Source organism: Rattus norvegicus, chromosome 15 (genome assembly GCF_036323735.1).
Source record: "Rattus norvegicus strain BN/NHsdMcwi chromosome 15, GRCr8, whole genome shotgun sequence".
In the NCBI taxonomy this organism is placed as follows: domain Eukaryota; kingdom Metazoa; phylum Chordata; class Mammalia; order Rodentia; family Muridae; genus Rattus; species Rattus norvegicus.
Genome location: NC_086033.1, coordinates 41080584 through 41093247, shown reverse-complemented (window position 1 = coordinate 41093247; position 12664 = coordinate 41080584). Strand labels below are relative to the sequence as shown.

Below are 12664 nucleotides of genomic sequence, written 5' to 3'. Positions count from 1 at the left end.
AGCCCAAACCTAAAGCAGTATTAGCATTTCAGTTCATTTCTTACAGGGGTGCTTCTCAACCTTCCTAGTGCTGTGACCGTTCAATACAGTTCCTCGTGTTGTGGTGACCTCCAACCACAAAATCAGTTTTGTTGCTACTTTATAACTGTAATTTTGCTACTGTTATGAATCATAATGTAAGTGTCTGATATGCCATCCCCAAGCACACATGGCCCACAGATTGAGAAGCACTGCCTGAAGAGTTTATAGCTTAGCTTTTTGTTTGATTGGTTTTTTGCTCTTTGGTCTGGAGTAAGTGAGTGTACTTGTGCATGTCTATGTGTGTAAGGTTGGTTTAGCTTATGAAATAGTTTTATTTTCCTAAAAAAACACTTCTATTAGTCTTTGTCTTAGTTAGGGTTTCCATTGTTGTGAAGAGACACCATGACCAAAGCAGCTTTTATAAAGGACAGCATTTAACTGGAACTGGCTTACAGTTTCAGAGGTTCAGTCCATTATCATCATAGCAGGAACATGGTAGTGTCTAGGCAGGCATGGCCCTGGAGGAGCTGGGAGTTCTACATCTTCATCCAAAGGAAGCCAGGAGCAGACTGACTATCTCCCAGGCAGCTAGAAGAGGGTCTCAAAGCCCACCCTCACAGTGACACACTTCCTCCAGAAAGGCCTTACCTACTCCAACAAGGCCACATCTTCTAATAGTGCCACTCCCTGGGTCAAGCATATTCCACAGAGCTGAATTAGAGGCCTGATACTTTTCTGGTGATTGTATTCATCAGAACAAAGTTGTTTAAGTCATTGCTGAGGCCCTCAGATCTTCTCTCTTTCTCTTCCTCTTCCTCCTCTTCCTCCTCCTCTTCCTTTCCTGTGTTTTTTGGGGGTCACTGCTGAAGGTTTGGGAGAACATGAGTGTGAAAGTGTCCTCTCTCTGTGGAGCTGAGCGTTTCCTTGGGAGTCTTCCTTATATCAGCTACTCTGGGACAATCTACTCCTCTTCATGTGAGATAACAAGTTCCTCGCTGAGCTGCACTTTCTCTCCATGAAGCCTGCAAGCACTCCCTCCTTCCTGCACTGATTGTACTGGAGCGGAACCAGACTAGAGGCTTTGGCAGGGGCTGAGCATTTGGCTTTGAGAGATGGGTTTTTTTCCTTGGGTTTGAGTTCAACTTTGGCCTGATCTCATTTTAGATCTAGGCCCTGCCTCCTTGGGTCTCTCCTTGTATGTTTTTGTTCTAGGAGATGGGCTTATTTTTAACTGCTTGAGGGAGCACTACTAAAGCTGTTACTTTATTCAATGGGAGCCCTGGTCTTGGAGTGTGACCAAGGCTTCAAGTGGACAGGTAGATAAAGAATCCTTATGCTGCTGATGAGCTCCTGGGTATCAACACTATGTCCTTAGGGCTGATCTACACAGCTATGCTGATTTCAGATTGCCAGACAATCTCATCATCTGAAAAAGTTTAGGCAGAACCATTTTGTAAACAATGCGTTTTGCTAACATCTTTGCTTTGGAAAACAAGATCTAGCATAGTCATTGGATTTTTAAAAATATATATATATATATATTTATATCTACTGAATTTTCTTCAACAGAGGAACCTCTCCACTTAGAACAAATGTATCTTCAGCACAGATGCACAAAGTCTTGAATTTACTATCTAATAGAGACAGGGTCTTACTGAATGGCTCAGGCTAGGAAGAATCACTCTGTAACCCACGCTGGCTTCGAACTGGCCATCATTCTGATTGCCTGCACTTATAGCTGTACCACCCCATTTCTGGAAACATTTTGAATTTTTGTGTCTTCATTTGGCTTCTGACTAGAATTACATATAAGTTTTCTCAGTTACATAAGCAATCTTATCTCTTTGGTTTGGTGGAAATGACAGCTGTACGTATAAGGGTTCGTCCTTGTGTTTCTTCATCACACCATGGCATTGCCTTTGGAGCAAGAGGGTGGGGACTTGAGTCGAATAGTTCATCTTGGGAAAACCCAGGGACTCAACTCTGTATGTATCATGATCTTCAGAATAGACACGAACTCCAGGGAACCTCTCCCTGGTTAAAGCTTATTTGGCAAGGTAGCCCAGGAGAAGGATAGGCCTTGAGTCTGATCACTTGGCTCTAAAGTGCAAGCCCCACTGGCTACCATGATAACTGTTCTGTAAGGAAGATGTACCCACTCACCTAGGGAGAAACACATCCATCCTGGCTCTCTTTAGTCTTGTGGTCCAGAGGTGGATGACTCTGGCTGTGAGGTGTGGTTCAATGTGGTCCAGAGGAGTGCCCTTGTCTTGGGGAAGCACCAAGAGCAAACTGGCCACCCTTCCGAGGTAGAGCAGCTCCAAAACATCTACCTTATGGCCTGCAGCATCCTGGAACTGGCCTAGGGGTTCAAAGGGTCAGGAAGTAGCTCTGACCTAGAAGCTAGGAAAACCCAACGATGCTACAACTTGGAGTAAGCAGACTTACAAGACAGCAACAGTAAAACAGGGTGTCCTCCTCAGCCTCAGGAAGCAATCTGAGACTGGGAACTATTGGGTGACCCCGTTAATGTTCCTAACGCTCTCTGAGATCTCCCACAGAGCCTTACTCAAGGATCCAGCCGCTGGGCCTGCTGGGCAGCGTCTTAGGGAGCTTCCAGTCTGACCTTATTAGGATTCAGGCTCTTGGTGTTACACCTTATCTTTCAAGAAGGTCTTAAGGGTGGGTGGGTGGGAGAGCACCCTCATAGAGGCAAAGGGGAGGATGTGGGATGGGGTTTTGTGGAGGAGTAACTAGGAAGTGGGGTTCATTTGAGATGTAAACAAATGGAATGGTTAATAAAAAAATAATAATTATCACCCCCCAAATTCCAAAATAAGCAAACAAAAAACAAAGACTTTAAATCTACATTTCATAATGCCCAACTCTTGAAATATTCTACAGACTCAACAAAACACATATTCTGGCTGGATTTGACTTAAGACCAACCATTTCCGTGACCTAAATAGGTCTCAGGATGGGCAGCTGGAAGTCTGTGGCCAAAGACAAGTCCAGGCCACCAGGTGGAGTGCTGTTATAGGATGTGATGGGACAGGTGACAGCAGCAGAATTCACTGAGTTGAAAAAGGGTCGGTGCTGCTGAGGGAATGTAGAAAGGTGAACCCACTGCATGCTGTCGCTCATACTTAGTACAGAGCCTGCTGGCATCTGTAGCAAACATGAGGCCACTAGGCATCTGCTGGCACTGGGAACCTCCCCTCTGACTGGGACAAATAACCATAGGCCAGAGGGCCATTTGGACCAATGGCATTTCAGGACCAGGGGTCCTTTAGTCTGGGGGCCTTTCAGCCCTCATTTGGTCCTGGCTGGATGTTGTGTCATAAGGGTGTCTTCTAGGAGAATTTGGTCCAAGTATTGTTGATTCCACACGAACATGTTCTTAATCAGTGTGGAGACCAATACCAAGCATGAAATTGTGCCCTTGGCATCCAGATAGACATACCATTCAAGGCCCCTCTATAAGCCTCCTGTTACCTTGAGCCTTCCCACAGCCCAGAGAATGGACCCCCAGAGATGGACACATCTCCAACCAATCCTATAAAACAGAGGCTACCTCCCCTCTCTTGCCCATGTTGCTGAGTTTCCTCCAACTTTATGAATTTGGAGAGGAGAACTTACCATAGCTGACCTCTGCCACTTGGTGCATCGCTGGGACTTGAAGTACAAGGCCATGGGCACAGGTGAAAGGCAGGGGCTGTAAGGCCACCGAGGAGAACCTCTGCTGCCAGCTACTCTGGAAGGTCATGGTGCTCACGATGGAGAGTTGAGTAGACAGGGCACCAGCCCGCCCCCACAGTGGGCTACCTGGGCCTTCACCTACAGACAGAAGAGCTTCTCTCCAGCCTCATGTTGTTTTTAGTTTACTACAAAAGCTTTAATTCCTTATGCTGCCAAGGGACCCACAGTGGCCATGCTAACTGGCTTTTAATTTATTGTCATGGAAATGGAAAGTAAGAACACAGGATTCAGACTGGGTCCCTAATGACTGAGCTGCTGCTCTGGGGCAGTCACCTTACAATTTGAATTATAGCCTTCTCATTAGCATGCATTCAGTGTGGCCTCCCTCCCTGTTTCTACTAGTGCTCTGGATGTCCCTGGCTGTGTTGAGTCATCCCAGAGATCATTAGGCATTGTCTCCCTGGGCAGATGCTTGCACGGATGAAGCTCTTTGACTGCACTGTCACCCACCTTAGGACTTGTTAAATACTGAGCTGAATCCCTCTCCACACCTTTGTGGAGATAGCTATGATTATAACACACTTTGGGGAGGGTTGTGGTTAAAATTTCCTGTAAGAACAGGAAGAGGCAAGCAGATCATTCCTACAGAGACAGCTTCTGCCGCAGGCCTGCAGTTGTTTAATAAATATACTCTGCTAGGCTCTGCCTAAACGCTTGAAGAGATCTACACAACTTCTGGTTGTCATTCTACTTCCCAGATGTGAGACGTGAGACTCAGGGAAGCTGGCCACACACTACTATCAGTCACCCAACAAAAGAGCACTTGAATCTGAGCAACTTTCATACCCATGCCTTTGCACTTGAGAAAGATCAAGTCTTTCTTTTTCTTAAAGAATACCAGGCTGGGAGTTGAGAATACCTATGTTGGATTTTGAGTGGATCTCTTGACAGCTCAAGAAGGATATAGGGAATCACTCCTTAATTAAAAAGTATTTTTTTTTTTGGTTCTTTTTTTCGGAGCTGGGGACCGAACCCAGGGCCTTGTGCTTCCTAGGTAAGCGCTCTACCACTGAGCTAAATCCCCAGCCCCAATTAAAAAGTATTTTAACTATGTGTCTATGTATCTGCTGTGTGTGGGTACATGCACATGAAAGCAGGTAAACTTGGATGCTTTAAGCAAGCATCAGATACTCCAGAACTGGGGCTAAGGGCAATTGTGTGCTACCTGATGCATCCTTTTTTAAAACAGCTGAACCACTTCTCTGGCCCCAAGAATCAGTTCTTTAAAAGTCAATTGTCAAAGCTAACCTAGAGCATTTGAAAATGTTGAGGGCACCCTGAACCTCACCATGGCTTCGGACAAGTGATAGCTGGTGCTATTTCTTTGCAGCCCTTAGCCTTGCCAAGGAAGGCGGTTTTCCTTTACCTGTGCTCGGTCTAGTTGTGCCTTTGGAGGCCTCCATGGTAGTGGTGTTAGGCTCACTGAAGTCAGCTAGCTCCAGACTGCTGTTGGCCCACCGGGAGACCTGCTCCACAAAGCAGGGAGACAGAGATGTTCCGGTTTGCATGAACAGGGTGCAGGCCAGCTCCATCCCGATGCCTTGACTGGAGTTGTGCAATGTGATATAAACAGTGTGCAGGAATTCTCTCACTCTTGGGTCTGTGAGAAAAGAGTGTTTGTAAGGGCTTGCCCAGCTTCCACCTTCAGGTTGTCTCAGGTGTGTCCACCTCAAAGTCCGTCACTGGAAATGGCATAGCTACCCTCGTGGAAATCACCTAACCCACAGCTTAGAAGTTGGAAGAAAACATGCTAGATCACAAACAAGTCTAGCTGGAAGAGAGTCTGGCAGTGCCTTGGAAATGGCAAAACTGTGTTTGACTTCCTGATTTAGGGACATTGCTGCGTTCTGGAGGAGAGTCTAGACATGGGGATATGACAGGTCCAGTGTGTCATAGTGGAACTTCTAACAGGACGCCAGAGGAGTTCTGTGCAGTGTCGTAACAAGGATGGGCAGTGGTTGAAGAGTTGCTTTCCTAGATTGAGTTTGTGCTGTGTTAAAGACCATAACTAAAAGCAACTTGGGTGGAAAGGGTTTATTTTGCCTTCTAGTTTATAGTCCACTACCTAGAGAAGTCAGGGAGAAACTCAAGGCAGTTAGAGGCAAGAACTGAAGCAGAAAACATGGAAGGACTTTCTTGTCCTGTGTCTTGCTCAGCCTGATTTCTTACACATCCTGGGACTACCTGCCAGGTGGCAACAGCCACGGTGGGCTAGGTCCTCTCACATCAGTCATTCATGCAGGAAATGCCACACAGACTTGCCTATGGGCCAGTCTGATGCAGGCATTTTCTCAACTAAGGCTTCTCTTCCCAGATCAGTCAGATCTTGTCAACATGTCACGTCTGAGGTCTCACATCCAGGGTTTTACTGTGCTAACCCCGGATTCTCGAAAGCTGCTTTTCTCAGATGTTTCAGCACAGCAAAAAGAACAACAGAAATGCAGCCTGAGATGAGTGTTGTCGAAGCCAGAAATATTGAAGTAGCAGAGCGATGGCCTGGAAGTGGACCTCTGAGCCTGATTTTTCCCTGCCCATCTGCACACAGAGAAGAGCCCTTATGTATGTTCCAGAATGTACAATGCTAGAATAAATTCTTAAAGCTTCATGGTGTCTATAAGCATTGCAGAGAACACTCCACAGTCTTAAGTTATAATGAATGCTCTCAATGATGCTTTGAAGGAAGGGCTATGGTCCTACTACACAGGGTGGAGACAGATGAGGGACAGGCCCACTCATCATGTGCTTAGCATCACCATGTTGGAGGTAAAGCCACGTCCTCATCCTGTTGGCCACAGGGTGAGGAACGGCTGGGTTCGAGAAGACCCTGCTTGGGGAAACTCTGTTCTCCAAATGAATGGGGAACTGTTGAGCACATTGATTTGGGGTTGGGGAGAATTAGGGATTGTATTTACTACATTCTAGAAAATCTGTTTTCAACCTGTGGTCCAGAAATTTAGGGGGATTATTGTCCTGCATAGAATTCCTGTCATCTGAACAATATTTCGTGGGCTCTGTTCATGGTCAACCAGTTAACCAGATAGCAGGATGGGATCTGGTCTCAGAACTGACACCCTCTTGCATGTCCTACCGAGATCCTTTTTCCTGACTTGTGTGAGACTCTGTTGAAGACTCTATGCCTGCCTTTTCTGTATTAATCACATTTCTTTTTCCTGACCAGCTCAGATGTACTGTCTTCTGGGGAGCCTCTGACCTGCTTGGTGGAATCACAGAACCACGCAGCACCCACCCCCTCATCTACATGTGTGGCTCCCCCAGACAGAGTTGCCGCCTTCAGAGTTCTCCTCTTGTGCATAAGACAAGTTCCTGACCAGCCATGGTCTATATTGCAAGAGCACCACAAAGGAGCCTGTGGACGTGTACGCTGCTGTGGTATAAGTGCTGAGAATGACCAAGTTCTAAAAACTATCTTTGGTTTCAGTTGTCCCTGCAGAGAACAAACCTATCTGTTGTCCATCAGGATTGTAAGACCTGTTTCAACAGTGGTCAGAGTATGCATTGAGGAGGATGGGCAGTTCAGGGGGCACTTGGTGCCAGACATGTTGAGTGCTAACCTTGACTTGCTAGCTCAAGTGTCCAGAGGAAGTCATAGCCAGGCTGAGTTGGCATTATTTCATGTACCTTCTGACAAATCTTAGTTCATCCAAAGCCTACTCTCGTCAGTTTTAGTGATGCTCATTGTTTTGTTTTGAGATGGGGTTCCTGCTACATAACAGACTGCCTTGGAACTAAGAAATCTTGCCTCACTCACCAACACTAAATTTTATATTTACATCTTAGTCCTTGATTGAGAAGGGAAGGCCATGTTTGCCTTAGCTGCATCACGAGTGCAGGTTAATGCTGCCTGAGCTGTGTTCTAAAGACTCTGCTGTTAGCAGAGCTGTTTTGAGAAATACAATATGTAGATATAAGCTGGCAGAAACCTAAGAATCATGAAAATAGGTTGGTCAAAAGCATAGTCCTGGGTCGAAAGAGTTTACATTTAAGCACAGCCCCTTATTGATTATGTGATTCCCAGCAAGTTGTCTCCACCCTCTGCCTATCTGCTTCCCCAAATAGGGGTGCCAATGAAATCATCAACCTCAAAAGGGTTGTTGAGGCAATCAGTGAATGTTTAGAAGGTGTTTCCCACCCCTCCCAGCCACAGCAAGCATTCTAAAAGGGGCAGTGACTCAAAACCATCACACTGCCATGAGGCTAGAAGGGAGTCCCCTCAATCAAGAACAGCGCTGGTAAAAATCTGAGTGCTTCATGCATGGCCCTGTCTCTTCCCCTGTGCACACTGGGATCTTAGCTCCCCACTGAGAGCACCTGAGCAGGGTGGAACAGGGAGCAGGGCTGAGAGGAAGTGAGAGGGGAAGCCTCTTACCTTGCACAGTATATCCTAGGGCCTCTGCCAGCTGCCAGCCAGTGTTGCCCCTGGCTGCAAACTGCAGGATCTCCAGGGAGAGGGATACACTGGCTGGTGAGATGACAAAGTTTGTCCCATTTGTCTCTGCTGCTGCACTCTGGTAGAGGTGGAGGGCAAACTCAGTCTTCAGCAGCCACAGGCCTTCACTGAGGGGGCTGCCTCCTCCTGCTGAAAAGCAGGAGGAGAGAAGGAAGAGGGTGACCTGCAGGAGAGGCAGCATGGTAGCCAGACACCTGCAGTTCAAAGGGAGGAGAAGCTGGTGACATGGACGAGAGCAAGTCACCTGAGAACTGGGGCACCCAGCTCTGTTTTCAGAGCCCAAAGGACAGTCTTGCTACACTTCCTTGCTTACCCACCATGATCCTACCTCTCTAGGCTGCTTGGCTGGGCTGGGATCCTTTTGAAAACTCAACCCCGTGCTGGAAGATCTGCTCCTGTTACTGCATGTGTGGCCTTGGAAAAGTCCTGGTTATAGCAAAACAAATCATTATGTTAGGAAAAGAAATGCGAAAAGTGCATCCTGTGGTTTCTTAGTACTTAGCCTGCTTACAGCTGGGCCATGCTTCTCATGAGTAATTATAGTACTAATCATGCTCAAAGTTCATTTCTTTATGCTAAAAAGATTGTATATTCTTGGTTGAAATTCCCATAACCATACTAGATATTGTAACTATAGTCATGGGGGCTGTGCTCTAGAGAGCTCAGTGACTCATTGGTATGGGAAGAGAACAGAGCTGTGACAGATACCTGGCCTTTAAGAGTGTTACATGAAATATCAAGACCGTATATGTATGTTCAAAGAGTGATGCATGGGATAACTGGGCCTAGAATAGTAGACTCCATGCTACGTAGTAGATTATTCCACATAGAGTAGAACAATAATAATAGAAAGTCCCTCCTCAGAACTGTGCCCTCCCAGGACGAGGGGCTACCACGAGTAAGAAAGGAATGCCAGAAGGGAGCAAGAAGAGCAGAGCAGAGCACTTTTGTTGGCTGTGCCGACAGAGAGACGGTAGCAATCTTTGCTAAGTGCTCCAACTGTGGAGCCAGGCTAGGTTGATGGGAGAGGAATGCCCAGTCAAAGCACCTCTTATATAAGTTTATAAGCAAGGCCATGGGCTCAGTGATATTCACTTTAAATAAAGATCCAAGAGAAAAAGCCATGTTTCCCAGCTCTTCCCTTCAGGGCTGAACACAAATGTACATGACCTAGGAACCCATGACGAGGGAATTTGCATGGGTATGTATGTCTAGAAAGAAAGTAGGCTTCAGTATCAGATCATTAGTGAAAGCTTCAAGTCCTACTCTGAGAGCTCGTGCAGTTTCTGCCAGCTCCCAAGACATGAACACTAGCAACCCTTAGCAAACAAACTCTGATGCCCGGACTTCTGGTGACCCAGGTCCTGCCATGACGACCAGGGATGAGTTCTATACTCACCGACTCGTTAATCAAATGGTAGTTTCCTTGTTTGATTCTGTCCTTGTGCCTTGAGCATCAACATGCTGCCCTTTTTAAAAGAGTGGAGCAGAATGTGCTCTGAATCACAAGACATCTCAGGGAGGAAGCTGGCAATTGCCGTCTCTGCCGGCGATGTCTCTACCACTCTGTCCAAATTCCTGGAGCGTCGAAGTTCTGCAGGGAGCGAGGGGAAGCGACTCAGCTCCAGGCAGCAAAGCTGAGATGAGAGCAGAGTACGCCTTCTAAGGCTTGTGACCTGGTTGTACCAGCAAGGAACCCTCCATCTAACCCTTTATGACTTTGAAGAATTCCGAGATAACTCTGGGTTTTGCTGGGTGCCAGGTACCTAATGCCTCTCCCCTCCTCCTGGAAACAAAACAATAGATCAGTCTTTGAGCATGACCTCAAACTTTCAGCAAGTTCAATGCTGAAAAAGAAAAAGCAAGCAGTGAAAAGTCTGGTTCAATCAGGTTAGAGCAAGACAGCTGGCTTTACCTGTTGTTAACAAAAGCAGGTAGGTGTACCTGCTGTGTAATGTGAGCCCTAGATTGGTCCTGAGATTCAGTGCAACAAGTCCACCATAATAATTGAAGAGAGATCCCATAGGGGTCCCTTTAACTTGACAAGTACTCACAGCCCTATAATCAATCAGTGGGCAAGTCACTTTAAAGTTTAATCATAGATATTTAATCCAGGAGTCTTAGGGGAGTTACAGTTTGGTAGCTGTTTCATGTGAAATCTCTCCAAACCTTGAATTTTGATGTAAATTTACCATTGTGTGTCTTGGACTCTAAGCCACAGTATGGCAGGGGAAAGAAATGTATTTAATTCCCATTAAAGTACCCAGAGAGAGCATTCCATCCATGCATCTCAGAACTAGCTCCTGATTGCCCGCTGGGTTCCAAGGCTCTGGACCAGTTGGGGGAAATGTAGCACTGAATCAGCAACCTGGGCTTCACTCTCACTGGACTCTTTCTCTGTGAGTGTGGACTTTAGATGTTCATACTGACAGTGCTAAACAGAAAGCTGCAGGAACTCCACGGGCTTCCTTGTGACACTTCAAGGTTCCTAAGGGTGGACTTACTTTAGCAAAGGTTGATTAAGTAATTGCCAATAGTAGGATGGAGATATGCCTGAAAAACAACGTCTGAAATTGGGCAGTGTGGCTGTGTCACTTCCGTGAACATGATTTCCTAACTTTATGAATGTACAATTCTAAACTGCTTTTGAAAGCATTCTCATGAAACAATACCAGGGAAACTTAAAATGCTAGAGTTATTTCCCACATGGATTAAATATTTCAATGTGTGGATGAATAAAATATGAATAGCAACTGGTGTTGCTTTGGAGTGCTCGGCAGAAGCCATCATTGGTCTCCGACCAGTTATAGAGATTGCGTGGTGGCTTCCATCTTGCCAGGATGAATATTGGTTATTTATATGGATATTGGTTATTCAGAGCCATAATAACAAGCAAAGCAAATGTTATTGAATATATCCGCTGTGTTTTACGAACTGTTACTTTCCACTCACAGCTGCATATTATGTGACTTCCCAGGAGCTCACATATTATCCCCATTTCACAGAGGGAGAAACTAAGACAGAAGAACTCAAGAGTCTTGAGGCTTGAACCTATAGCCCCCTGTTTTCACTCTCAGGCTTACGTTATTTCCCATAGTCTCAGTGGTGTCTGTTAAGGGGCCAAGACATTGGGTCTTTTGAATTCCCACGGGATTCTAAGGCTTTTGATAGTCTATCCAGACTCTATGGACTGGTGACATGCTTCTAGACTGCTTTCATTTCTCAGGGATGCTCTGGTAAAGCACCTCTAGACGGACAAAGTGCAGCACTATTAGATTATGATGCTTCTCTTCATTCCTTCTGGTCACCCTACCGATACCTCCTTCAGACCCCACTCTCTCCCTTTGGGACTCACTCACTCTGAGCCTATTCCCAACTTGGTACTTTCTAGCAAGCACATGTAGTTGGAAGACACAAGCCATTTCCACCTCTGGGTTCACCAGAGCCCTTGCCAACTGCCTGAATGGGACCCTCTTACTGTCCTATCCCATCTTGAAATCCAGAATCAGTCCACACTATCTCAGGGGAAACTTGGTCCAAGTTCCTTGATCAGGCCACTGAAGGCATCAAATTGTAGTTGACAAGCAGAAGACCTGAAGAGAGTTGTATTTATACTCCAAATACAAATAAATAAAACAAAACAAAACCAGAAGAATCAACATTCCCAACCCCTGTATGAGTTAGCCTCCTGAACAGTGTAGTCATTCCTGGTGAAACAAGAAGGTAATTTGAAGGAAGAAAGGAAGGAAGGAAGGAAGGAAGGAAGGAAGGAAGGAAGGAAGACTCAACCAATAAACTAACTTCAGATGTTCAAATCCCAACACAGAAATAAATCAATATGAAGCCCCAAAAGTAATGACCCCCATTGAAGATGACCTGGAAGAACTCTAAGATAAAATTAAAAATAACAATTAAAAACTATGGTCAAACACTCAAAGACAAAAAACCAAGTGAGGAATGAAACAAGATGTCCAATCTGAGACATGAAAACAGTTTGAATTTTAAGAAAACTCAAACCGAAATGATTCTGAAAATGAGAAACTCAATAAGCCAATTAAAAATCTCCAAGATAAGCCTCAACGATGGAACGACCATGTAGAAAAGAGAGTTGGGGAGAGAAACTGAGCAGAGGAGTCAGATAGTTCAGTAATGGCCAATGAGATAGAAGTATGAGTAGAACATGGAAAGGTTTGGGGTCCCATGAAAAGACAAAAGCTTTGAATTATGCTCATGAAGCAGGAAAGGAAACCGTGGTGGAGCCAGGAAATATCTTCAGGAATATCGTAGAAGAAAAATTTCCAAAACTGGAAAGAGAAATGCCATTCATCTTCAGAAGAAACACATTCATTTAGAATGTGGAACAAACAAGGCCAAAAGGGAATTCTCCAGGATGCATTACAACTAAAACATTAAAAA

At 45.5% G+C, this 12664-nt stretch overlaps 2 protein-coding genes across 2 annotated transcripts in view; one reads left to right on the top strand and one right to left on the bottom strand.

Annotated features, from left to right (window-relative positions):
* Positions 1 to 8429, bottom strand: part of Serpine3 (serpin family E member 3) — a 24188-nt gene extending 15759 nt beyond the window's left edge. The window contains exons 1-4 of the mRNA XM_063274875.1: positions 8168 to 8429; positions 5147 to 5380; positions 3661 to 3858; positions 2185 to 2383 (exon numbers count right to left, since the gene is read on the bottom strand). Coding sequence (XP_063130945.1) covers positions 2185 to 2383; positions 3661 to 3858; positions 5147 to 5380; positions 8168 to 8429 — 893 coding nt within the window. The remainder of the gene's footprint in view (positions 1 to 2184; positions 2384 to 3660; positions 3859 to 5146; positions 5381 to 8167) is intronic.
* Positions 1 to 12664, top strand: part of Ints6 (integrator complex subunit 6) — a 143767-nt gene extending 131103 nt beyond the window's left edge. Inside the window, exon 22 of the transcript XR_005493766.2 lies at positions 6959 to 12664. The gene's annotated coding sequence lies outside the window, so the exon portion shown is untranslated. The remainder of the gene's footprint in view (positions 1 to 6958) is intronic.